The 27,036-nt window shown below is 37.2% G+C and overlaps 2 protein-coding genes across 2 annotated transcripts in view; one reads left to right on the plus strand and one right to left on the minus strand.

Moving 5' to 3' along the window:
* DOCK7 (dedicator of cytokinesis 7) overlaps positions 1 to 6,791 on the plus strand; it is a 166,018-nt gene extending 159,227 nt beyond the window's left edge. The window contains exons 49-50 of the mRNA XM_010833923.1: positions 2,876 to 3,043; positions 6,295 to 6,791. Of these exons, the coding sequence (XP_010832225.1) occupies positions 2,876 to 3,043; positions 6,295 to 6,337 (211 nt within the window). The 3' untranslated portion in view covers positions 6,338 to 6,791. The remainder of the gene's footprint in view (positions 1 to 2,875; positions 3,044 to 6,294) is intronic.
* Positions 6,792 to 8,936: 2,145 nt separating this feature from the next.
* On the minus strand, positions 8,937 to 23,145 carry USP1 (ubiquitin specific peptidase 1). Its single transcript, XM_010833906.1, has 9 exons — positions 20,666 to 23,145; positions 18,439 to 18,677; positions 16,835 to 16,955; positions 16,046 to 16,150; positions 15,355 to 15,515; positions 13,378 to 14,063; positions 12,588 to 12,758; positions 11,720 to 11,921; positions 8,937 to 10,423 (listed from the first exon to the last, which is right to left on the minus strand). Exons 2-9 carry the CDS (start codon positions 18,606 to 18,608, stop codon positions 9,688 to 9,690), a joined length of 2,352 nt encoding a protein of 783 aa, XP_010832208.1. The 5' UTR covers positions 18,609 to 18,677; positions 20,666 to 23,145; the 3' UTR covers positions 8,937 to 9,687.
* Between the last annotated feature and the right edge of the window lie 3,891 nt (positions 23,146 to 27,036).

The raw sequence follows: 27,036 nt of genomic DNA on the forward strand, positions 1-27,036 counted from the left end.
ATTCTCTGTTGTCCCCTTCTCCTCTTGCCCCCAATCCCTCCCAGCATCAGAATCTTTTCCAATGAGTCAACTCTTGGCATGAGGTGGCCAAAGTACTGGAGTTTCAGCTTTAGCATCATTCTTTGCAAAGAAATCCCAGGGCTGATCTCCTTTATAATGGACTGATTGGATCTCCTTGCAGTCCAAGGGACTCTCAAGAGTCTTCTCCAACACCACAGTTCAAAAGCATCAATTCTTCGGCGCTCAGCCTTCTTCACAGTCCAACTCTCACATACATGACCACAGGAAAAACCATAGCCTTGACTAGACGAACCTTTGTTGGCAAAGTAATGTCTCTGCTTTTGAATATGCTATCTAGGTTGGTCATAACTTTCCTTGGGCTCTCAAATTAAGTATAGCCCAAACAAAAGGGGAAGAAGGCAAAAAAAGCCTTTTTACTTTTAAAAACAATTCTTTCAATTGATTTTTGCATATGCTTCAAGGTGGGGGCCAGTTTGATTTTTGTCCATACTGATAACTGAATATGATGTGAGATAGCAATCAGATTTCTGTTCCCATATGGTTGTGCAGTTGACCTGGCACCACTTATTTCAAAGATTACCCTTTCTCCACTGCTTTGCAGTGTTAATACATCAAGTGCTCACTTTGTGTGCATCAGTTTCTAGGATTTTTTTCTTCCATTGTTTTATTTATCTCTTTGACTAATATGCTGTCTTAATTACTACAGCTTTATAATAACCTTTTATATATGATAGACCAATTCCTCTCACATTTTGTTCAAGGAAAGAGAATTAACTCTTCCAGTCTATGAATACAGTACATTTCTCCATTTACTTATATCCTCTAAATGTTTTTCTAAATTTTTTCTGTAGAAACTTTGTATTTTCACTTATTCTTTGGTATTTGATATTTTTATACTTTTGTTAATGGTATTTTTAAAAATTACATTTTGGGGGACTTCCGTGGAAGCCCAGTAGTAAAGAATCTGCCTTGCAGAGCAGGGGCCATGGGTTTGATCCCTGGTCTGGGAAAATTCCAGTTGCTGCTGGGCAACCTAGCCCATGTGCCACAATTAAGACCCAACACAGCCAAATAAATATTTTTTAAAAATAAATTTATTTTCTATTTGCTGGCATACAGAAATACAATTTATTTTTACATGCTTTACATGAGAATATTGCCAAATTCACTTGTTAATTCTAATAATTTATATGTAGAACCTTTTTCTTACTGTACTGTTTAGGATCTCTAATAAACTATGCTGAATAGGAATAATGATAGAGGGCATCATTTTCTTATTTCTGATCTAAAAGAAATTTTTTCATCGTTGAGTATAATGTTTTCTTCATGTATTTTGTAGATATTTTTAATTAAGTGAAATAAGTTCCCACCAGTTTTTAGTTATGCTACAAGTTTGTCATGACAGTATTTTAAAATTTTATAAAGTGGATTGTGTGTAGGGAGTAGGGATGTAATATAGTGTTAGGACAGTTTCTTATTATTTTGTTTGGGAGTTTTGCAACTGTTTTCGTGGATGAGATTGAATTACAAGTTGTTTCTTATAGCCTCCATTAAGTTTTGATATCCCAGACTTGAAAAGTGAGTTTGAAACTCTTCTCAGGAATAGGTCTTTATTCCTCCTATAGTCTAGAATAGTTTTTTATATATTCAGAATTGTCGTGCTACAATGGGATTATCTATCCTTAGACTGTTAAGTAGAATTTGCCTGTTTATGTTTTCTCTGTGGGTAGATTTGTGATTTGACTGATTTGATGTATTTAATGGTTTTTGGATTATTCATATTTTTACTTGAGTGTTTTGGTAAATCTAGAAAAGCAGAATTTCAGATTTATTTACAGTAAATTATACCTAATATCCTCTGTGCCTGTATAAACTTCTGCTGTATTTGACGTCTCATTTTTCATTTCTAGAAGAGGATACCTAGCCTTCTTTCATTTATTCTTGCCAGAGTTTAGTCTATTTTTTTAGATTTTTCAAACAACCAACTTCTGCATTTTTTTAAATATAGAATTATCATACTTTAAAATTTTGTTTTCTTCCTTACACTTAGAGTTTATTCTTTTCAAATTGCTGGTTAGCTCTTCAGTTTTAGCCTTCTCAGTATAAGCATTTAAGGCTATATATACATTTTCCTCTAAGTATCACTTTAGCTGCATTCTACAAGCATTGATATGTATACTTTTTTAAACATACTTTTTCCATTTATCTATTGGAGTCCAGATAGTTTTTGTTTGTTTCATTAATAAGTCACGGCCTACTGTTTTGTGACCCCATGGAGTATATAGCATGCCTGGCTCCTGTGTACCTTGGATTTCCCAGTCAAGAATATTATAGTGGTTGCCATTTCCTTCTCCAGGAAATCTTCCCAACCTAGGTGTTGAACTTACATCTCCTGCATTGGCAGGCAGATTCTTTACCACTGAGCCACCAGGGAAGTCCATCTATTAATTTAAGAAACTTCTATTTGAATACAGGCAAACTACTGTGCCAGATGCCATTGAGTAAATAAGTATGGTTATATACCTTAAAGAACTTATAGTCTAATGGTGATATGTGTGTGTGGGGGGGAAGGGGGTGTCAGATTTAATATTAAAAAATACGTAATTTTCAATTGTGAAAATTGGAAGTGGAAGGTAGATTTTAAAGAAATCTGTTGAGCCCTGCTTCCCTACCCTAAACCTAATTGCAGGAGAGGATGTTTCACATAAAACAGAAAAACTGAATGCCCTCATCATAGTGGAGATGTATGTGTGTGTGTGTGTGTATATATGTATATATATATATATATATATATAGCAGTAAGCCTTCAAACTATGTCAAAAGAAATCTTTTGCCGACACACTGTTTTCCCTAGGTGTGAAGATGCCTTAAGGAAAAATAAGAGCTTAATTGGGCCAGATCAAAAGGAGTATCAAAGGGAACTGGAGAGAAATTATCATCGCCTTAAAGAGGCCCTACAGCCTCTGATAAACCGAAAGATCCCTCAGTTATACAAGGCAGTATTACCTGTTACCTGCCACAGGTATGCATGTTTTTTTCTATTATTTTGTATCTTCAGAAAAATGAAATCCACTTGAATTATTTAATAGTGAATTTATTTACCTTATATTAAATGGCTTAAAATATTATGTCTTCTGAAACCTAACAAGTCCAACTTTTGTAAGCCTTCTATCAGCTATACCTGAATCAGCCTACCAGATAAAAAGTCTGTGAGAAAGAGAATAATAAAGTCAAGTTCTCATACTAACCAGGACACCACACATAAGTTTCATCTCCTAAAACTGTTTCTTCTAATGTCCTGTCAAAGTTTCTGGTATTTCTGTTGAGAGAATTTGCTAGAATATACTGAAGCCAGGTATTCATTTCCATTATCCCTGACAGTAAATAGTATATAATATGTCCTTCTAGATTTGGATCAAAACAGCTAACTGCACTGAGTATCAAGAAAGCTTCACTATTTCCTTTATTTTCTCAGTGCGACAAAATTAGAAGTGGAAATAACTTGGAATTTTCTACAACTGATCCTAATTTGAGTAGATAATTTAATCTAATTTTAGACTTCTCTGTAAAATAATACTTGCCTTGAAGAGGTTGTTGTGGAAATTAAATGGCATGTAAAGTTCCAAGGACAGCTCTTAATATTTTTACTTTTAACCCCTGAATTCTGGACAGGGCATGATAACTGCTAAAAGTAAACTGCATTCTTTGCGTTTTTAAATTAGAATGTACATACATCTCTTGAATAATTATGGCACCAATATTTTACCACCCCCTTTTTAAAAAATTATAACAGTGAAGCTCTTATACTTACTTGATCAAATATTTGGAAGGCATTTGAAGTTGCTTATATAAATAGCATGTATACTATTGATACATAAGAAAATTAAGCTGGCTATTTGATTATCTGGTAATATTCCCTGTTCTTCAGTGATAGAATATTTGTGTACTTCTAAACCTCTGGAAGTGTATAACAAATGCATGCTGTATGTCATGTCCCCTGCAGGGAACATGTAGACAGACCATGTACAGGAACAGGAGACCAAACGGCCTGTTTTAGAAAATTCCATGGATGGAGGAGCCTTGTGGGCTACAGTCCATGGAGTCACAGAGTCAGACAGGACTGAGCGACTTGACTTTATTGTTACAATGATGCAAGACAGCCTAGGTGGTTTCCTCTTGAAACTCTTGTTGGGAGCAACACTAGTCCCCTCCACTTTTGGCTTCCTTTTTAGTCTTTTTGGAATGTCTGACTACTTCTTGCCTCTACCTACCTTCACCAGTCTTATATTCATTGGTCAAAGGTCCTGGGATAGAGTGCTGGGTCCCTGAAATAGTGAGGTGTCCTAATGCTAGTCTCACTTCCATCAAATTTCTCAAACTCCTTTTAGTGGAAAGACTATTGTTTCTGTCTGAAGGAAGCTTCCCTTACACCAGTATCCTGAATTGTGCCTTCTTCTATCATGGTTATTCCTCCAAGCTTTAGTTTTTAGTATTTGCAGGCAGTTTTTTGGAGTTTAGAAAATACTTTTTCTTGATAAACTATCTTCCAAGCCTGCTATTTTCACAAAATAAAAACACCAAAACCAAGTTTTGAGATTCAATGCTGAATACAATCTCTTTGTATCTGTCCTCTCCTTTCCTAGAAATTGTAAATCTTAAGACATTAATGTTAATGTTAGGAAAGATAAGCAAAACTACCTTCTAAATTTACTTAAAAATTTTTTTAAATTTAAAATTATTTTCAAATATTTAAATTTAAAAATGATTTTAAAAATAATTTTCTAAATTTATCCAAAAGTCTACAAGCAATAAATGCTGGAGAGGGTGTGGAGAAAAGGGAACCCTCTTACACTGTTGGTGGGAATGCAAACTAGTATAGCCACTATGGAGAACAGTGTGGAGATTCCTTAAAAAACTGGAAACAGAACTACCTTATGATCCAGCAATCCCACCGCTGGGCATACACACTGAGGAAACCAGAAGGGAAAGAGACATGTGTACCCCAATGTTCATCGCAGCACTGTTTATAATAGCCAGGACATGGAAGCAACCTGGATGTCCATCAGCAGATGAATAGATAAGAAAGCAGTGGTACATATACACAATGGAGTATTACTCAGCCATTAAAAAGAATGCATTTGAGTCAGTTCCAATGAGGTGGATGAAACTGGAGCCTATTATACAGAGTGAAGTAAGCCAGAAAGAAAAACACCAATACAGTATACTAATGCATATATATGGAATTTAGAAAGATGGTAACAATAACCCTGTATATGAGACAGCAAAAGAGACACTGATGTATAGAGCAGTCTTTTGGACTCTGTGGGAGAGGGAGAGGGTGGGATTATTTGGGAGAATGGCATTGAAACATGTATAATATCATATATGAAATGAGTCGCCAGTCCAGGTTTGAAGCACGATACAGGATGCTTGGGGCTGGTGCACTGGGACGACCCAGAGGGATGGTATGGGGAGGGAGGTGGGAGGAGGGTTCAGCATGGGGAACACATGTATACCTGTGGCGGATTCATGTTGATATATGGCAAAACTAATACAATATTGTAAAGTTAAAAAATAAAAATTAAATTAAAAAAATAATAAAGATGTTCCCATGACAAAAAAATTATTTTAAAAAATAATTTCTAAATTTAGAATTTAAAAAATAATTTTCTAAATTTAAACTCTTCTAAAATTTATTGCAAATTTTAATAGAAAATCCTATTTATAGTAATATATAATGGTTCATTTTATGAAATAATTTAAAAGTCTTAGTTTTAATTTCTGTTATTATAAATATCATAAATAATCCACATAAACAAAAGCTTCCTTGGGGTCCTCAATTTTAAGAGTGTATAAAGGACCTAAATGCCCAAAACTTGAGAACCACTGATTTAAGGCTTAGAGTTTACTGTTTTAAGTAAAATACCTGTGTTTTGCCTTTTAACCTCAAGTAAATCTCCTGAAATCTCTCCCATTGCCCCTTAGTACCTGTTTAATCAAATATCTAGTACATTTATTGGACAAATGAATAAATGATCAATGGACTTGGACAGTGTCACTTCAAATCTATCGAAAAGTCTACAAGTTAGAATATATGGAGCAATAGTGTGTAGGATGAGCATGTAAGTTGAAAATGAAGAGCTTTGCTTGCAAAAGTTTTAAAGTTAATAAGCTTTTGGTGGCAAAACTTTGAGATATCTGGCCGAAAACATGTAAACATTTTAGACGATTATATAAAAATTGTTTACTCATATTCTTTCATTTTCTCTCCAGAGATTCCTTCAGTCGAATGAGTCTGCGCAAAATGGATCTCTAATTTAAATGCACTTGTTTTATTCATTTGAAAAAAGCCATGTATTCAATCAACACTGAGTGTGAAAAGAATTTAAGAGCTATTGAAAAAGACTTGGGACTTAATTCTGGAAATTATAGCATTAATTTACTCATGGAAGAATGCAGTGGCCAAAATAATATCAAATGGCAATTGGTGAAGTTTGAGAATCATGGCTGTGGTTTCTAATGTTCTGGTAATATGCTGTCCTTTTTTAAAAAGACATTTTAATGACTCAAAGGTACACTTACATTTACCATTATTTATACCATAGCTAACGTTAAATTTATTTACTTTAAGTTTGTATTTTTTAATTTATATTACCATTTATAGATTTGTTTGGAACCATTTTAAATGTAGTAATGCTTATTTTAAAGGTACTATTAAATATGTGAACGTTTACACTAATTAAAAGACTTAAAAATTTTTTTATTGATAAAAGCAGAGAATGAGTTAGAGTTGATTCAAGAAATAGTTGCAAAAATAGCAAAATGAAAATCATAATTGACAGTCACTTTATGGGACCACATAATAGCTCCAGATTAAATAAATAGGTGGAAATAAGTTGATAACTGGCTTAAGTCTTCAGACTGGTTTCTAAGGTATTTTCCAGACACCCCAAAATGGTATTTAGAACTGCAGAAGTAACTACCTGATAACTTCTCTCTATAAATGATTATATACTAGGATAGCTAATTCCCAGTTTGATCTCTGACTCAACCTTATAATAATGATAGTATGAGCTGACTCTTAGCAACTAAAATGAACGACTCCTGTTTCAAATTAAATAAGCCCATCATCTCATCAGTTTTTACTCTTATGCAACTAAAATGAATGATTCCTGTTTCAAATTACATCAGTCATTTCATCGGTTTTTAGTGATCTAAACTGATGTTAGAAATCTGCTTTAAACTTATTTACATCACCATAAAAATAAGAGTTAGTGTTTGATTTTAATCTATCAGGTGAATAAGAAGTTATATTTTTTGATACTTGTATAGATTTTACAAAGTACATGTATAAAAGGTAAAATTACCTGTCAATTAAAGTTGAGAGCTAATTAAATTGCAACTTTTATGATATGAAAAACTAATTCAGGTTTTTTTCAACATATATTTGGCAAGCTTTTCTAAGGAAGAGTGTATTAAGGATTTCTGAAAATGTCTGAACATTTTTTCTTTGTGCAGTTTTAGGAAAGATCACTTGTAATCTGTCCCTTTGATCTACTGACCACTTATATGAATCACTGAAGAACTGGTCAAACACGGTACTTTCATTCTTCTAAGAGCATAGATATGATGGCTAATATTCCCTGCTCCAGCCTATCTTTTTAACCCGGCAATATTATCTAAAATTCCTCTTACCTACATCAATTCAAAGACAATCTCAGAAAGGTTTTTCAGGTGAGTTACAGGTGAACCAAAATGGGTCAACTAGGGAGTCAGAAAAGCATAACCTCAAAAATATATGAGAACAGAGGATCCAGATGGACAATAAGGAAAGGCAGAGTCAAGGACAGAAACTCTTTAAAGCAAGCAAAAAAAGGTAACTTATTTACATAGTCTCCTCTTAAGGGTGGGGGGTGGGGGAAGAATATTAAGTAATTCCTAGGTCATTTCTCATAAGGTTACACATATATGAGAATTTGGATTGCCACCCATCTCAGTCACTATCAAGAACTTTTTAAAGATTTGTATGACTTAATGATCATGCAATAATCATTTGAGAGGAAGAAGCTTCCTCTCAAAACATTGGTATAACTGAACACTTCCTAACTTAGCTTACTGTGTTCTTCAGTTTTCTTAAAAGATAAAATTTTTGTGTCAGCAATCTATACTAGTTCTTAACCATAGCTGTCTCTTGAGTGTTACAGAAGCCCAAGTTCTGTCCTAGAACTACTCCATCAGAGCTCATAAAGTAATGTTAAGGATGTTTTATTTTTAAAGGTCTATTAGTGACTCCTACTCCTTCAACGCTTATGGGCGGTGTTCTGAGCTCTTAGTTTTAAAAGGTCCCATTGATTCTGAATGTAGAAAGAGGTATGAACTGTGACTTTTTATATCGCACCATCTTGTAAAAGAATTTGTAAGACATTAACTGTATAGATTATTAGGTGACTGGTACTCTTATTTGTTGAAGTGGGTGGGGTATAGTAGTGTTATTCCAAGAATTATATATTCTTTGGATTTTTAATATTCTTAATATCAGGAATGTCCTTTAACAAGTCATAATTATTTACCAATTTAATATTTAAAGTAAAAATTTAACCCAGTTTTTCTGTGCCTAAAGCCTTACGTTCTCCAGTTTTGGATTCCTTAAAGTTATACATCTACTTTAAAGGAAAACTAGGTATGACAGTTAAGATGGACCAATAAGCGCAATTTCTATTTGAAAATTTCTTCACCTCCAACTGTCAGAAAGTATTATTAAAGGTAATTATGCATGTTTATTCTCTTCTATGTATATATGTTTATAGTATGTTTGTGTGTATATATACATACACACATTCTTTTTTTAAAGAGAATCCAGCTATATATATGGTAAAAAATATGCAAGTAAAAAATTCTTCAAGCATTTGTATACATTGTTGTTAAGCAGTTTACATTTTATTGTCCTGGTTTTTAAAAAAGTTAAATTTAAGGTCTCACCTCTAAGTTTGATGTACTATATACAGATCGTGCAGAGTATGACTATGAAGGAATACAAATTAGTCCATGCCCCAAAAGATTTACTAGGATTCAGAATTATTTTCGTAAATACACATAAAATTCTGAAGATAGAAGAGGACTGACTACAGGTTTTCTGAGATATTTTTCAAAGTGATTCAAGGCACAAAATGTACACTGTTGTGAATACATACATATTCCAGAGTTTGTGCCTGTAATATAGCCCATCTAAGGTTTGGTTTATGATTTACAAAACTGTATGTACTGAAATGAGATGCTGCTTCTTAGCTGAAAAACCACAAGACCTATAAACATCGTGTAGATAATTACTCCAAAATATGGAGATACAAATACAAGCACTTTATTTTAAAAAGCAAACACAAAAGATAGATGTAAATTCAAAAGTGTTTAAATGCTTCCATTTTGAATAATTCAATTAAGAACCTATACAAGTTTGTTCCCAGAAGCTAATGTATCACTAGTCTCTACTAAGAAAAATGCATTCTAAAAATTAATATGGTTTTCAATAATTCAAATTTCACTATTTATATAAAAACCTAGAGACCAATAATATCCAATAGCTTCAAAAGATAAGCTACTTTGATGTAATCAATTTACCAATGTTTATCCATGTCTGTTTAATATATACACAAGGAAAATACAATCACTCTATAATTTCTTATAAAATAGCAAGTAAGGAGTAGATGTAGGAGATGTAGAAGGGGAAAGAGAATTCAAAAAGTCCTTCTCTTCAGTAACTTTCACTTCAGAATCATCAAAAAGCAACCATTTCCCCTCATACTCCTTTAAGCTTTGCACTACATATGAAATTTTGTTCTCAAAACCACTAATGTTAATGCCTGTTTGGTCACTGGATTCCTTGTTACTATCAGATTCATCGGTCCCATTAGTATTGTTAGTCTCAGAATTTCTATTTTCAGGAAGTGCTGTACTGGCAACTTTATCAGGGTTAGACGCTTTGTTGTATAACTCGTAATCTGCCTTGCTCTTTTGTCCTCCAAGAAGTCCAATAGCTTCTACATTTTTTTTGTTCAAAACTTTACTTGGCTGGTTATTTCCACTGACTCTAATAGACACTTCTTCATTGTCATAATTTTCAACCACACCCCTTACTTCCTCCTCATTCAATGGTTCTGGCTTACCTATTTCACACGTTTGGTCGATCACAAAATTTTCCTTATCTAGTTCTAAACTGTTAAGGTCAGTGACTTTAACAGAAGCAGTATAGTGCCCACTACTAATTGTAATGCCACTGTGCATCACAACTGCAAATAATCCATAGCTGTCGTTGGTTGGCTTTGTGCTCCATTCTTCTAGTGACAATTTAAGAGGTGTCAGTAAAGGAGTGTTGATCTTGGAAAGTCCACCACCATAACAGTCAAACCTTTGGAAGGAAAAAAAAAAGGTTTTCTGGGATTCCACTTTATATATTCAGTTTTACACCCAATGTGAAACCAAGTAAAAAGGCTGAATAAACCCTTAATATTTACTGGTCATATGAATAAAAACAAAATGAAAACACCACCCAAATTTTGTATGACATTTACACAAATACTGAAATCACTCCTAATAGGTGCTACTGTGTAGGATATATGGCACTTACCCCTTTTATTTTCCTAATTTTGTACAGTAAGAAAATGACATTTAAAAAAACCACTGATCTTCAAATCTCTTTTCCTGTAAATCTAATAAATTATTTTAGTGTGAATTCTGTCTCTACAACCAAGATTTGGGGAAAAGAAAAAGCTATAACTGTAGAAAAGAAGTAGTCCACTGAAAGAAAGGACTATGTCATCTTCTGGCAAAATAAAATGTGTGGAGAGCTCCTGGGAAGTTCTCATGGTAATTTCAAACAATTCATTAATATAGAAAGGAATAAAAGCTACAATGACATTATATCTACATGTCAGAAAAGTCTATCTAAAACTAACTGGAATTTTGATATTTATTATTTTTAAATCTTTCAAATACTTAAATGTTCAACTATAGAAAAATCTCTTCATACTTGTTTTATTTCCTGGCTTACTTAAAACTAAAATAATTTTGCTTGTTTCTCTCCCCTCAAAAAAAAAAAATGCTGATGTGTAAATTTGTTCCTTGCTTTAATCAAATCCATTAAAAAGGAATGAAAATGAACAAATCATATGTAGCTGGATGCTGACAGCAGGAAGAGATGAAAGAGGTTTTAAGGACAATCCCTATGAGTGGTGAAGCTGAGTAAGGTCTGTATTCCAATGATGTTTGTTTTTTGTCATCAGAATTGTGTCTGAGCAGCAACCCTCTGATTGGTTATACAACCTCTGTGTACTTGTAAAATCCATATAAGAGGTTTCCCAAGGTGGCACTACTGGTAAAGAACCTGCCTGCCAATGTAGGATATGTGGGTTTGATCCCTGGTTTGGGAAGATCCCTTGGAGGGCATGGCAACCCACTACAGTATTCTTGCCTGGAAAATCCCATAAACAGAGGAGCCTGGCAGGCTGCAGTCCATGGGGTTGCAAAGAGTCGAACATGACTAAAGCAACTTAGCACACACACACATGTATAAGACATATTTTGTGTTATTTATTGAATAAAATGATTTTGATAGTCTAAGAAATATTAGCAAGAGTTAAAATGATCTTTTTTTTCCTTTATAGTAAATATCATAGTATTTTGAATAAAACTTTAGAATACTCACTCCAAGCCACTAGCAGCAAAGCACTTCAAATGAATAGTTATAACTTCAGGCATTTTGTCAAACAAAAGACTTCGTTCCGCTTCAGTATAATGATGGCAGTTTTCACAGAAATATTTATCTTCTCCTACAATCCTTTCCACTGAAGCAAATTGTGAAATTGCCCATCTCAGGGTCTTCATTTCTGTTTTTGGCTCTGGAGAAACTACACAAAAGAATCCTGTCACTCACAAGTGAAAAATCTCTGAAAAGCTAAGCTACAACTTTTTATATTCAAAATTAGCATGCATTTTTAATTGACTAATCCTTCCTAAATAATAACTAAAGAGATTTCTTTTTAGTTTCAGAAACTAGTAACTTTCTTCAACAGAGCACATACCTCTAAATATTTCATATCTGGTAAAAAAAATATTGAGAAAAAGAGACAGCAAAATCAAGATAGGCCTACTCTGACTCCATGTGAGAGATTTTAGTTTATATTGAAGTCGATTTACAGTATCTAAACAGGTAAACCAGTCTCAATCATTTCCCATGACATTACTCTTCTTTTTGTGGTTTACACAAGATAGAACATTAGGTTCAAATATGTTGTCAACAAAAATATCCTCAACAGCTCAGATAACTGAGTAGCCAAAATTAACTTATTAAAGCATTTCATTTTCTCATTATAACATACTCTATACATCAAAATAAAGATGCCACAATTTTCAAATATAGTTAACTATTAACAAATGAAGTTATACGAGAATGATTTTATTACACTAAAGACAGTTTCTTTTTCTCAATAATTATATAAGCTACTTATTAGACTGTTTTGTTGAGGAAAACTGAAATTATTCCACGATCCGTGCAAGACTCAGATTTCGCTTACTTTCAGAATTCTCCTCTACTTTGGAAAGCTCATCTTCTTGCACTGGTACACTGATGTCTTGAAAATCTTCTCTTCTTTCTGTTAAACTTTCACATTCTAAGCAACGAGTCCGTAATACCAGCTGACCTTGAAATAATTTCTCCACTAGCTCAAAACCAATTTGCTCTGCACCTAAAACAAAAAAAGGAAAATACAAATCTATACAGATGAGTTTTTCAGTACAGCACAAATAACCATTATTCCATTTAAAGTAGACCATGAATAAAAGGCTGATTTTCACATTTCAACTTGCTTATTAGCATTAAGAGGTGACAATCATGTAATATAAACTCACTGTAAAGAAAATTTTGAATATATGAATTACTGTTACCTCAATTAAGAGTTTCAACACAATTGTGTCTTAAAACTCCCTTCCCAAAGATATCCCAAAGTGTGTCAGTTCTACAAATTTTCCCTGAGATCTGTGTGAACCTATGTAGAAATCCAGTTCAAGTATAACTACTTAGTAAATGCAATTTCTTTCTTGAGTTTACGTCAAATACTGCATATAGAAAGGGATAAAATATTCCCTTGTCATTAAGATGTATTAAACTCCCCTAATTTATAAACATAAATTACTATTACCTTAAGACACACACACAAACTACATACAAGTGCAGTGCTTAAAAAACTAGTTCACATTGTGTTAAACTTCTCTTAAAACTTATACCAGATGTATATGCATCTAAGAAAATTCCAATTCTGCAGCTGTTAATCTTCCTATCAATGTTCAAGAATAAATTATACTGACCTTTGTTTATGGGCTTAACTTCATTAACATTAATGGGCATATCATTATTCCCTGGAGACTCAAGTTCACAATCATTAGTTGTATTATCATTTTCATACTTCCCCAAGTCCTCTTCAAGATCATATTCATTTTCTTTACAGTGTCCTTTGGATCCTTGGTTTGTTGCTATTTTACCCATACTACAGAACTTGGAAAGAATGCTGGGTTGCTTAGCTGCAGACTTTAACCAATTTATTTTAACTTTTGATTTCCTTTGGGAGGGTCTTGTACTCTCATTTTCAGAAATGTGCTTGGGGATTATTTTATGAGAAATCTCTAATGTATCACCTGCAGCTTTTCTTTTTGATCTGGTTTGTCTCTGGTTTTCTTCCGAAGACTGGTGTTCCTTGGAGATTTTAACTTTTTTTTTCATGTTACCAAATTCAGCATCACTTTTTCTTTTCCCATTTCCTTTTGAGAGTTTTTCTTTATAGTCTTCAGAATGCCTCATATTGTCCATCTCCATGCTGTTATTATCACTCATTTCCTCTTTCTGATATTCTTCTACCTTAGTAGATAAGTCTTCTACATTTTTTACTTCTTCTTTTTTTAGGAGTTGGCATGTTTCTTGAATGTTTCCCAAAATACACTGTAATACTTCCTGTGCATCATGCTGTAGATATCCTTCATACATAGGGTTGAGTTCCCTATAAACAAAAATTTTCATTTCATCTATTCTAGTTTTGAAGATATAATACCAAAACAAAAAACCACCTTGCCATTACAGAACTATTGAAGTCCAGAAACATTTATTCAGCTACTAATCTGAAACTCCCTACCTAAACTTTTAACTGAAAAACAAATTTAATCTCGTTTTCATCATCACAAATACTTTGATCTCCTAAATATTGTTAATAATAGCTAATATGTACACAATGTTTACTATGGATAGATAGATATTATGGCCTTGCAGCACAGCTTGTGGGATCTTAATTCCCTGACTAGTGATCAAATCTGTGCCCCCAGCAGTGGAAGTGCAGTCTTAACCATTGGACTGCTGGGACAGTCTCAAACTTTTCATTTTGGAGGATGTGGTGCATGGGCAAGCTGCACTGCTTGTGGGATCTTCATTCCCTGACCAGGAATTAAACCCAGGTCCTTAGGAATGAAAGCATGGAGTCTTAACCACTGGACCACCAGGGAATTCCTTCTAAATGCTTTTTATATTAAATATGTAATCCTCACAATAACCTTATGAGGTAACTATTATATCACCACTATTTACAGATAACTTCTCTAGGTCAGTCACAGATATGCAAAAATCAAGGCTTCAACATTCTCCTGGCCACCAGGCTACACTGCCTCTTAACAAATGTGTGGCAATATGTTACATCTAGGTCTATTCCTAAACGATGAAATAATTTTTAAAGACTTAAAACCCTGTAATATTTTGGATAAACCCTTTTTATATATAGGACAAAGTTTCATTACAATACTACAAAGAAATCTAATTCAGTTAATAGTTTTCTTCTGAGTACAAACAACAAAACCAGAAGGCTTGGGATTTGTTGTTCTTGTGTATAACATATTTTGGATACAGACCAAAGGATTTCTATCTGAAATCCTTGGGACCAAGTATATTTGGTAATTCAGAAATTTTCAGATTAAAAAAACCTGGCATGTAAGTAAAATACATATCACTGACAAAATAGGGACAGTATTCCCTAATTATACACATTACTACTTCTACAGAAATGTATGAATATTCACATTACAGGTAAATATGAATATAAACTCATACAAATTCAGATTTAATGAATTTAGTACCAATCTTAGGAAAAATTTCCAGTCTTCTGAGCCTCTGGGATATCAGGACTATAGACCTGTAGTTTCTGCTTTCCTTGCCATTTATTCCCCCCATTGTTCACATAGCACTCTCCTCCAAAGAGAGTAGTAAGTAGCTAAATTGGAAACCTAAAATCATATAATAGGCTATACCTGAGTGTGTTAAGTAGTCGCCTTGGCTGAGTAGCAAGTTCATCAGTGTACTTTTCTGGATTTAATAGAAAACTAGCCTGAAGCTGTTCAACTGAAATGATCAAGGACTGTAAGCTGCATATTAGTTCATAACTTGCCAAAGAATCTTCTTTGCAGTTTCCCTGTCAAGAAACACACAAATATTTTTATTTATGAACAAATTAAGTAACTTACCCCTTTTTCTCACTAGACAATACTAGCTTTTCTAACTCTAATTTCGTAAGACTAATTTTATGGAAGTATACAAAATAAACTTCAAAAAAAATTTAAGCATATTTTTGGTTACTTTCTATTATGTGAGTGATAATGGTTTTTTAATTATGTAAGTCAAAGGTTTCTCCAGATTTACATAAGTAGTAAAAATGAGTCAATCTGAAAATACAATAGGGTAAAAGGGCACAATATATTGTATGGTGGTATGTGTGAAAGTGTTTACTGATAATAAATCAAGAGGACTGGAGAAAAAAATATAAAAGTGGACATAATTAAGCAAACTGCCTACCCCATAAGAATGAAAAATAATTGCCAATAAGACATTTAATTTTCACATGTAAATTTAAGAGAAATAATCTTGGTCATTCTCCCAAATCCTCTGTGTATTTATTACTTTTTCACTTCTAAGCAAGTGAGTTTTGTTAATTTTATATTTTACCTTATCTTTTTGATTGGCTTCATCTTTTAGGGCTTCTTTCTTCCTTGAAATAATATTAAATAAGTGCTTCACTCCAGATTTAAAACCAGGACAAAAATATAATACCTATAAAATGAGACTGTTTTGAGTATTTACAAAAACAATATACCTAAAAAAATCATTAAAATGCTATCATGCTTTTTGAAGAGCATGTTCAAATAAGTATTACTTAAAATTCTGAGATTAAGATGTGTGTCAACAATTGTTCTCTTTCATCATAGTAGCCTGTTATCTTTCCTCTGTAGCAAAGCACTGAGCCTAAAGTGTATAACATGAAACATAGTTTCAAGGAGTAAAACATGTATCAGTTCAGTTCAGTTGCTCAATCCTGTCAGACTCTTAGCGACCTTCATGGACTGCAGCATCCCAGGCTTCCCTGTCCATCACCAATTCAAACTCATGTCCATTGAGTTGTGCTGCTATCCAGCCATCTCATCCTCTGTCATCCCCTTCTCATATCACACAGAACCAACTGGACAGAAAACTAAAGGTCTGGTATCTTCAATTTACCCAACATCTACTCAACTTTGCTATCCCAATGTTAATATATCATTTTTTCTTACCTCAAAGGAAATTTATAACGTAGAATTTAGAATCGTGATTATTTTACCCCATTATGTTTCATTTACAATCAATGGCAAAGACAGTATGGACAACTGAAATCCTCCAATAACCTAGATTCTCAGAAAACACTGTTACATTAGTCTTTGCATACTAAAATTTTATGATATAGCACAACTGTCAACTTACCTGAAGTATACTATTAAGATAACAAGTATTGCCGAGATTATTCAGTCCCACAAATGGTAGCAAGTTTTCTCTCTTCTCACAGTTTATAGGCGAGGACTGTGCCGCAGGAACAACTTGATCACTATTACGTACAGAGAAGAGAAATGGATAACGAAGTAAAATCTTAAAGTAGAAATACTACTTCCCTAGACTTAGTCTTTTCTGCAAAGTTGTAGACAAGTACATGGATTTTATTCAGATGGCATTTTAACAGAATTAATCTTTACAGGTGTAAAAACTGCTGAACATCCAGAATAAAAGTATTACAAGCACTTTAACAATATTACAGCCAACAAGCTTCAAACAATTCCACCAAAGGTCTGCTAATCCCACTTTACAAAGTAGAAAACTACAGAACTGGTACTATGATTTGTTCAGCCAACATGACATTTTAATCAAGTAGTTTAACTCTGAACAGAATCCTGGGAATATGACAATATTTGAGAGAGGCTGCACTAAGTCAGATTCTGTTAATAAAAGATTAAGAGGAAACCAAGTCTATGAAGATACTTACTTATATAGCTGTCCCTCACTTAAAAATGAATTGTTCAAGTTTATAATTCTTTAACCTCATTTTAACAAAGTCTTCACAGCATTTTTATTTTACAGCTGCTGGCTTTTATTCTTAATACCTTAAGGTGTTTATAGCATGAAGCTGGTAAACAAGAGGTTTATACATAATCTCCTAAACTGATTATTGGTAAATACCGATACTAGGAAATTACACAGGGGACCAAATCTACATTAGTCATATAGCAGAGTGACTGTGTGTTGAATTTAGAGCAAAGCATAGACTCCAACTACAACATTATTGGTGAAACAAAGAATATCATTCTGTTCTGATTTCTTTTCAATCACTGAAGGATTTATTTCATCAAAAACGTATCTTATAGGTTTGAGAATTCATGTACTAGGTAGGACTACAAAGTGCATCTCAGTTAACTGTCAGGTCTTCCGAACCAAAAGCCCACCACAAATTTCTTTACCCTTACATAAAACATATTGCACTATAATCAGGTTTAAATTGAAAAATAATTTTAGTCAACAAATACTTTTGTAAGTTAGTCTAACTGGACAAACACAATTTCAGTGATTTATAATATTAACTGTGATGTGATCTCTGTGGGGAACCAGCAGTTTTATCCAGTTTCTACTATACACTGCTAGACTTGTCTCACTAATGTGTGTTTTTTTATGTCCCATGGCACCCCACTCCAGTACTCTTGCCTGGAAAATCCCATGGATGGAGGAGCCCGGTAGGCTGCAGTCCATGAGGTCGCTAGTAGTAGGAAGAGACTGAGCGACTTCACTTTCACTTTTCACTCTCATGCACTGGAGAAGGAAATGGCAACCCACTCCAGGGTTCTTGCCTGGAGAATCCCAGGGATGGGGGAGCCTGGTGGGCTGCCGTCTCTGGGGTTGCAGAGAGTCACGACTGAAGTGACGTAGCAGCAGCAGCATGGACTATCAGGTCAGAATGATTGTAGAAATCAAACCAAGTTCCCTGCTTTTTCATTGATACAGAACTTTTAAAAGTATAGAAAAGCTAAAAATAACATACATACATTTCAGACCCTTTATATTCAGAAGTCTTTTCTTCATTTTCTTGAGAATCTGTGAAATCCAAGGCTCTCTTGGTTTCCTTTTTCTGAAAAAACTTCAAGGAAAGTCTGTTTTTTTTTGATGGACTACCTCTTGAAAGCCCATTACTTTCACTAGGTATGACACCAGGCATTTTCTCCTCAAATCCCAAGCAATTGACAGGAATTAACTTATACAGGGATCTTGTAATCACCAATCATATCTGTTAATCAGAGAAAAGGTTATTCGTTTTCAGTTATCAACTGTAGGCAATAAAATCATTTCTGAAAACAAATTTACCAAGGAATGGTACTAATTAGAACTTTGTATTGGAAAATCTAATGCCCACCAATAAGAGGCAGTTAATGTTTACTGCTTAAATGAACAAGCTGCCATTTGTCCTTAACTCTTAACAAAAAAAAGTCCTGATACTGAACTTTTATTAGCCTGCCATTAGATTTAAGGGGAGCATCACAAAATACCCCACTTTAGTAAGATATGTGTGGTAAAGTATTATCATTAAAGGGTAAAAACTTATCATCTGTTAGTTCATCCAGAAAACACTGAGCAACAGTACAAGGTGGGAAAAAGGATGAATGGAAAATCAAAGGAATGCTGGAAGTGACTTGAGTTCTTCTTCCAAAGTCTCTTCTAGTTATATGGAATAATCTACTTAAAAATCTACATACAAGAAAAGGCCTATACCTAGTGTTTACACCTAAAAACTTGTGTAATAAACTATTCGAAGTTGAGATAATCGTGTAAAACTGCTGTATTTTGTGTATATCAAATTCTTTTGCACTAGCAACCAAAATATACTGACTTTCCAAACTTTTTCTAACTATAGAATTAAAATACTGCTTGAAGTAGGAAAAAAGAAAAGCTTCCCTTGTGCAAACTTTCTTCCCTGTTTTATAATAAAACTTGGATTTTTTTTTTTAAAAGCTGTATTTGTGGTAGTCATTTTACACTTCAGTCCTGTTTTTCATTAGGAAGATATTAGGAATAATTATCTACTACCAGAAAATCAGTTAAGCGTCCAAAAGCTCAGCAATGACTTTCAAATATAGGTAAAGGATGAACTAAACTCACACCCTTAAGCATTTCACTCAGCTGCCTCTGAAGTGGGAATTCACAACACTAAACTCAGCAGTGAAACATGCCCTTTTTTTGAGACATCTCAGGAAAACCTAGAAAGCAAACCAATTTCCACACTCCAACTCAATTTATTCGTATGAAATGCTATCACTAATGGTAAACTAGACTGCACTACAGTGTCAGGGATCCCTAAGCATAACTTGATTCTTGTAAAAGGTTGTTCTTAGGAGCCAATTCTAATAAACGATGGAAACTGGATTCTCTGAGAGAGTAATCGGACTTAACAACAACAAAAACGACCCAGCAGCTGAAATAACTATCAATCCTAATCCATAAACCAATCTTCAGGGCTCCTCAAAGCAATGATTAAACATTAGCCCTACCTAGACTATGTATCAGTTTACCAGGTGCCATATCTTAAGCTATACCACTTCTTGCTCCTGGCTGTCCTATCACTGGGAGGCTGTTACGTCAAAAACGTTTCTCTAAATCAGGTTTCGCAGAAAACACAATATATCGAACGTTAAATGTTCTTGGCCAAATGACAGTGTGAGCACGAAGTCCCATCAGTTTCAGGTTCTTTCCTCTAATATGGCACAACTCAATTCTTTTCACGAAAAATGTAAAACTAGGATAACATCCTCGACAAAGGTTTAAGACACGTGGCGTTCTAAAAACTTGTAGAACATCTAAAAGTTAAACTGCGCGGTAAAATTTAGCAATCACCGACACAGAACAACGTTGAGTGCAAACATTTCTTGCCCCTACCCCGCACACTGTAGGAACGGAAAAGAAACTGAGGAGATGACGGACGGTGTCGCTGTCCGAGCCCGTCAGAGGCGGCGGGTACCAGGCGGGAGGCGTCTGAGAGCAAAACCATAACGCCCGGCCCCTCGCCCGCGGAGTTGGCCTATTTACGCCCAGCCCGCACCTGCCCGAGTCCCTAGCGGCGGCTGGAAGGGGCACGGCCCGCTGAGTGGAGGGCTCGGCTGGCAGCTGGGCGGGGACGCGGCAACCCAAGGAGCCGGGGGTCCTCCCCACGGCCCCCTTGGGCGCCGGCCGAACTTGACGCGGCGCCCGGGAACCGGCCCCTCCTCCGCGGGCCCTCCTTACCTGGTCATGGCCCAGAGCGAGGTCCGCGGCGGTGACGCCGGCGAGTCCAACCCGCTAAGTGCGGGTGCGACAGGTGAGCCCCTTCCCCGGGCCCCCGACCCTCAGAAAAGCTGACCCGATCGCCCTCCCCGGGGGAAGTGACCATTCGCGCTCAAGAGCGGGAACCCGGGCTGCAGCTCGGTCCTGCCTGGCGCGGGCACCAACTACATCCCCGGAGCGGCGCCCTCCCGCGCCCGCGCCCGCCCCCTCCCCGGGACGGCAAGGAGCGCCAGAAGCGGCTCCGCTAGCCGGGCGCCCGAACCGCTAGGGTCTTCCTCACTCCACGACCGACGGGAACTTGGCGCGTTTTCCTCTGTCTCAGGACCCCCGTGTTTTAGCCTCCGCCCGCGCCAGCGCCGCGATTGGAGGCGGCGTCCTACGAAAGTGCCGGTTCTGGTCTCCACGCTGCAGAGACGCGAAAGGCCAGAGCCGCCTCGCGACCGCCACTCGCCCCTCTGGCACGCCTCGACTCCGGAACCAGCTGGAACGGTAGTTGCCCCAAGATCGTAACGGGTTCTGCAGTTTCAAACAGCGCAGGCAGCGTCACGGGCAGCTCGCGCGGGTCCTCGCTGAGGGCGCGCGCTGGGAGCTAGAGGCCTGGCCGGCGGGCTCGAGCCTCACACACACACACACACCCCCTCCCCCCGCCCTTTTTTTTAACCATTCGTGCGCGAGAGCTCGGGGAAAAGCGTACGGGTCGGGAGACGGGACAGAGAGAAGATGGGACGGGCTCCTTGCTCTGGAAGGAGCCGCCAGGTACTCAAATCCACCAATCCGTGATGACAGTCCCCAACCCTGCCCACCCGCCTCCCAAGAGGAGCCAATCAGAAGTACCTAGGCAAAAAGCGGATTAGGTGGGCGGGGAAAAACAGTTCAGCCAATACCAAAAAGAAGAGAGGAGGACTTCAGCCAATCATTTTTGGACATACAGAGCGTTCCTCAGGCGCTGTTCCCTTCCTTGGACTCTCATTGGCTCTCTAGTGCGCGCTTTCGCTGCCGACTGTTAAATTTCGCTCTGAGTTTTGTGAATCCTCGAAGGTGGGACGCCTGCGAGGGTGTGGTTTCCGGAGCTAGGCCCACAATAAATCCCGCCCCCGTTTCCTGCGTACACTGCAGGGCGGAGTTACCCGGAGATTAGTTTCTGAAAATGGCCGACTTCCTTGCTTAGTCCATTGCGCTTTGGATTTCTGTATCGAATCGCAGCCCCGGGTCCTAGGGCACCCAGTAAAAACAAACGCCGCAGTAAATAATAGTAGATTCTCTCTCAACTGAATGCTACAAAGTTGAGACTCCCTTTTCATCTGCGCCTCATTTCCTCTTGCTTACCCGTTCCCCTTCCTGACTGGACAAGAAAACGAAAGAGCGTTCTTAAGGCTCAGCTCTGGCTGACGGAGCTGCAAGGGGATCCTCCGCTAGTCCTTACGCGCTCAAAAACGGCAAGGCAGGCTTTACCGGGTTTCTGCTGCTGTCGTACGCCTACCTCGGTGAGGTACCTCACAAAACAAGTGTTGTGAAGAATAAGTACAATCCAAATTCATTTAACCAAGCGTGTTTTTAGGTGCCCATTATGTGCAGGCATTCTTGACGTGACTTACAAGGAAAGGAAATAAGGAGTGTGCTCTCTTGGGTAATAATATCACAGTCTTGACATTTGAGTAGAGAGCTAAATGAAAGCGCAGCCAGCCTTGGAAGAACCTGAGGGTGAATGGTCCAGGCAGGGAGAAGAGCAAGTTTAAAAAGTCTTCAGGGTTCATGTGCTTGGTGTTTTGGGAGGAAGCAAGGAGGCCAGGGTGCTTAGAGCACAGTTAGCCTAGTTTTAATGACTGTGGGAAATGAGATTAGTGATATGGTCAGGACTCTTACTAAGTAGGGTAAGGAGATGGGAGCCGTTTGATGTTTTTGAGCTGGGGCATGGATAATCTAAAATGGGTGCTTGTGGTAGTAGACTGTTAACTTTCTAAAGTGCAAGCTGGAAGATCACCCAGGGAATAAATTAGATTCTCACCTTCTAATAAATTAGAAGGTGGTAGCAGTGGAAATGTTGAGAATGAGTAGGATTTAGAATATATTTTGAAGTAAAGCCAATGGGATCTGCTGTTAGGTAAGAAAAAGACAACGTGTTTTTTTTGTTTGTTTGTTTTAAACCAAAGTGATAGGATAGTGGTTGTCCTGGCTAAAATGGAAAGCATTGAGGTAATAATGGGTTTGGTGGGAGGGGTGGTTGATCTTAGACATAAAAATTGAGATGTCTCTTTCACATACAAATAGGGATACTGAGCCAACAGATTTCAAGTTTGGGGGTCCATAGAGCATTGTGATTAGGAGATAAAAATTTGAGAGTCACCAAATGGTGTTTAAATCCACAAGACTTTAAAGAATCATCTAGAATGGTGGTAGTGGTTGTTCAGTTGCTAAGTTGTGTCCGACTCTGTGATACTAGCCTTGTTTGTAGTAATGCTTCCTAAAACCCATTTGACTTCAGACTCCAGTGTATCAGGCTCTAGGTGAGTGACCACACCATCGTGATTATCTGGGTCATTAAGACCTTTTTTGTATAGTTCTGTGTATTCTTACCACCTCTTCTCAATCTTTTCTTCTGCTTCAGACTCTAGGAGGATGAATACCAATTATAGTTTTCTGTTCTAATTTTCCTAATTCTAGTTTCCAGTTACATTTAAGATCCTAGTGTCAGCAGCCGCTACTCTTCCTACACAATTGACAGTATCAGTCATCAACATTCAGTTGCATAGAATAGGATCCTTCCCCTAGTATAAGCAGGAAAAGCATTGAATACTTGGGTGTCATCTGTGTGTGCTCAGTCATGTCTGACTCTTTGTGACCCCTTAGACTGTAGCCCTCCAGGCTCCTCTGTCCATGGAATTCTCCAGGCAAGAATACTGGAGTGGGTTGTCATTTCCTCCTCCAGGGGATCTTCCCGACTCAGGGATTGAACTCATATCTCCTAGGTCTCTTGCATTTGCAGGCAGATTCTTAACCACTGAGCCACCAGGGAAGGCCCTTGAATACTAGGGAGTGTTGATTAAAGACACTCTAAAATAATTTTTCAGGAATAGTACCAAAGCCTTCACAGAACCAGGCCGCCAAAGTGTAGTGACTCTTCTATGATTTCAAGAAAGGATGATTTCTAAACCACACTGGCAGTAATCATGTATGGATGTGAGAGTTGGGCTACAAAGAAAGCTGAGCACTGAAGAATTGATGCTTTTGAACTGTGGTGTTGGAGAAGACTCTTGAGAGTCTCCCAGATTGCAAGGACATCCAACCAGTCAATCCTAAAGGAAATCAGTTCTGAATACTCATTGGAAGGAATGATGCTGAAGCTAAAACTCCAATACTTTGACCACCTGATGCAAAGAACTGACTCATTGGAAAAGACCCTGATGCTGGGAAAGATTGAGGGCAGGAGGAGAAGGGGACGACAGAAGGTGAGATGGTTGGATGGCATCACCGACTCAATGGACATGAGTTTGGGTAAACTCTGGGAGTTGGTGATGGACAGGGAGGCCTGGTGTGCTGTGGTTCATGGGGTCGCAAAGAGTTGGACACGAATGAGCGACTGAACTGAACTGAACTGGCCCTGTGTTGTGTGGGAAATTACAAGCATCAGAAATCTGCTTGTGTTGCCAACTCAAGACCACACTGTACCCAATACCAACAGAATACATCCTAAGTCTTGCCTCTTAAGGCCCACAAAACTAGTGGTTGAATACCGAGACTTCTGCTAATGCTGCTTCAGAAATGCCAAACACCTCCACAACTGTGCTTGTCAGTAGCAATGACAGACATCCATATCAGGCTTGGAGTATTTCTGGCAATAAAATTCATGCAAAAATTAAAGTGTTTCTGATCCTTTTGCTTTCAGTCAGTTCTTTGTGGGAGAAGTTAAAGCCACTCTTCTTTCCTAGGTATAGTTTTCAAGCCCAAAGATTCTTTTATTTCACTGTTTCTGTGTGCTATGCTGTACATCACTCTCAATGACAAGTTAACTAGGAGGCATCTGAAACAATGGGATTCAACAGGTTGACAGCATTCTTAATCCAATATTTGTCAACTTTGTATAACCGAGTGGCAAGCAGAGTTCATTCCAAGGCTTTTGTTCACAGGCACTGTTTCTGTGTGCTTTGATGGGGAGGTGTATAACAAGTTGCTGGGTTTTTTTTTTTTTTTAGGCCTTTAATGCTCCAATTCCACTCTTAATCTACTTAGGTAATAGATAGAGTTTCCCTCTTAGCAAAGCAATGTACCTTTCTTTCCATCTGTACTTGCAAAATTGGTTAGCTCAGGTCTGAGTTCATTGCTCACAGAACTTTGCTAAAAGTGGCAAAAAAAAAAAAAAAGCCAGTAAATACCAAGTTCATAAATTTTTCCAATTTTCCATCATGCCACAAATAATCTTGCAGCTGGGCAACACGGGTCACCAGTTTCCCATCTTGTGATATCTGAGTCTTTACTGCCCAAATTCTTCAACTAAGCCAAGACTATATATCTTTAAGGTTACATGCAACATAAATTTATAGGGATCAAATAGATTAACCTATGAGAAGCAGAATATTTCAAGTGTCCTTAGCCAACACGAATATTTATCTCTTTATCACATAAACAGTGATGAACAGTGCAAGGGAGGCAGTTTAGATTCACATGGTGATTCCATGACCATCGGGGACCTAATTTCCTCCATTCTCAGTGAGTGGCTTCTACCTATGGTCCAGTATAGCTGTTTTAAGTTCCAGCCATAATGTCTATATCCTAAAAAGCAGAAATGGGCTTTCTCTCAAAATATGCTACTATGATGGCTCCTAGGAACATGGGGAAATCGATAATCCCCACTGAATGAAATGCCAGAAGTGCTAAGGCAGGCCGATTGGACAAGAAGGGATTAAAAGACTCTGGCAAGCGGGTGTGCTAAAATGTGCTATACTACAGTGCAGCCAGAAGTTTATGATAATTATGTTCTGAAGGGTGGCCCAAAGGACACAGTATTCACCAAGACTATAATGCAGACTGGCGCAAAGGGCATAAGCACACTAAAAAGTTCAATGGTGACTCTCTGCAAGTCATGGTTGAAGGTAGCAGAGGTTTCTCAAAACTTGGCTCACTGATAGCAGTGGGGATGACAAGACCCCCAAATTGAGGCTCAGCAGCAGTACTCAACTTCCAGGAGCCAGGGGGTTACAATTATTATAATGTGGACATGACGCACACAGTTATGGAGCCAGTTAATAAAACATGGTGTTCTTGGAGGCAAAATAGATAAGACAGCTAACAAATGTCCTATTAGCTTGTATCAGCAGAAAAATCAAGGGTAGAATGACCAGGAGATTAAGGTCTGTAACCCAGTAAAGTTACGATTCCTTAATCAGTTTCCACAGCTAAGCCAGTTTATAGGTCTAGAACCCACTGACTGAAGAGGACCTTGGGTGGAAGGACACTGATGTGCTTTAACAAGTATAAACAGTAGTGATTTCACCAGTCCAGCCCTGAAGTATATTTGGTTATTTTTTTGGGTAATTATACCTTGAGGAAATAGGAATACCCAGACATTTCAAGGACTGTGAGACACAGGGTCTGAACTGACATTGATATCCAGAGACCAGAAGCATCATATGGCCCTCAGACTGAGGACATAGAGAGGCCAGTTAATAAATGGGGTCATGTCAAGGTCCAACATAGAATTGGCCCATTGGATGTGTGGCCCCACCCAGTGGTCATTTTTCCTAGTCCCCACATATGTAAGGGGATTGACCTATTTGGCAATTGGTACAAACACCTGTGGAGTAAAAGCTATCCTAGTTCAGAAGTTCAAAAGGAAGCTTCTGATAACACCTCCCCTCTCCAACCAAACATGGTATGGGAAATCAATATTGTCTCTGAGTAGGGAGGTGGCAGAAATTAGTGAATTTTAAAAATTTAGAGGTACTGATTCCCATCATATCTCTGTTTGACCTACCATGTGGCCCTGAAAGAAATAGATGGACCCTGAACAATAACAGTAGACTACTAGAAGCTCAAACATTTGGTAGCCCTGATGGCAGCTGCTATGCCCAGATGTGGCATATTTGCTAGGGTAGATTAATACAGCCTCAGGTATTTGGTACACATCATTGATTTAGTGAATGCATTCTTTTCTGTTCCAATCAAAAGCAAAGATCAGAAACAGCTGGCATTCCCATGAAATAGACAAAAGTTCACATTTACAGAGTGGCCCAAGGCTATGTTAACATTCCTACTCTCTATCATAAAATATCCTTGGAGCAATCTGGACTTTCTGAACATCCTGCTGAACATCACATTAATCTATTATATCAATAACA

The sequence above is a fragment of the Bison bison genome, unplaced genomic scaffold (genome assembly GCF_000754665.1).
Source record: "Bison bison bison isolate TAMUID 2011002044 unplaced genomic scaffold, Bison_UMD1.0 scf7180017863957, whole genome shotgun sequence".
Lineage (NCBI taxonomy): Eukaryota > Metazoa > Chordata > Mammalia > Artiodactyla > Bovidae > Bison > Bison bison.

Coding starts and splice junctions, on each gene's coding strand:
- USP1 (XM_010833906.1), bottom strand. CDS start 18,608: ATGCCTGGTGTCATACCTAGTGAAAGTAATGGGCTTTCAAGAGGTAGT. Junction 16,956..18,438: donor GAATATAAAGGGTCTGAAAT/GTATGTATGTTA, acceptor TGTACGTAATAG/TGATCAAGTTGTTCCTGCGG. Junction 15,516..16,045: donor AAGCCAATCAAAAAGATAAG/GTAAAATATAAA, acceptor GTTTCTTGACAG/GGAAACTGCAAAGAAGATTC.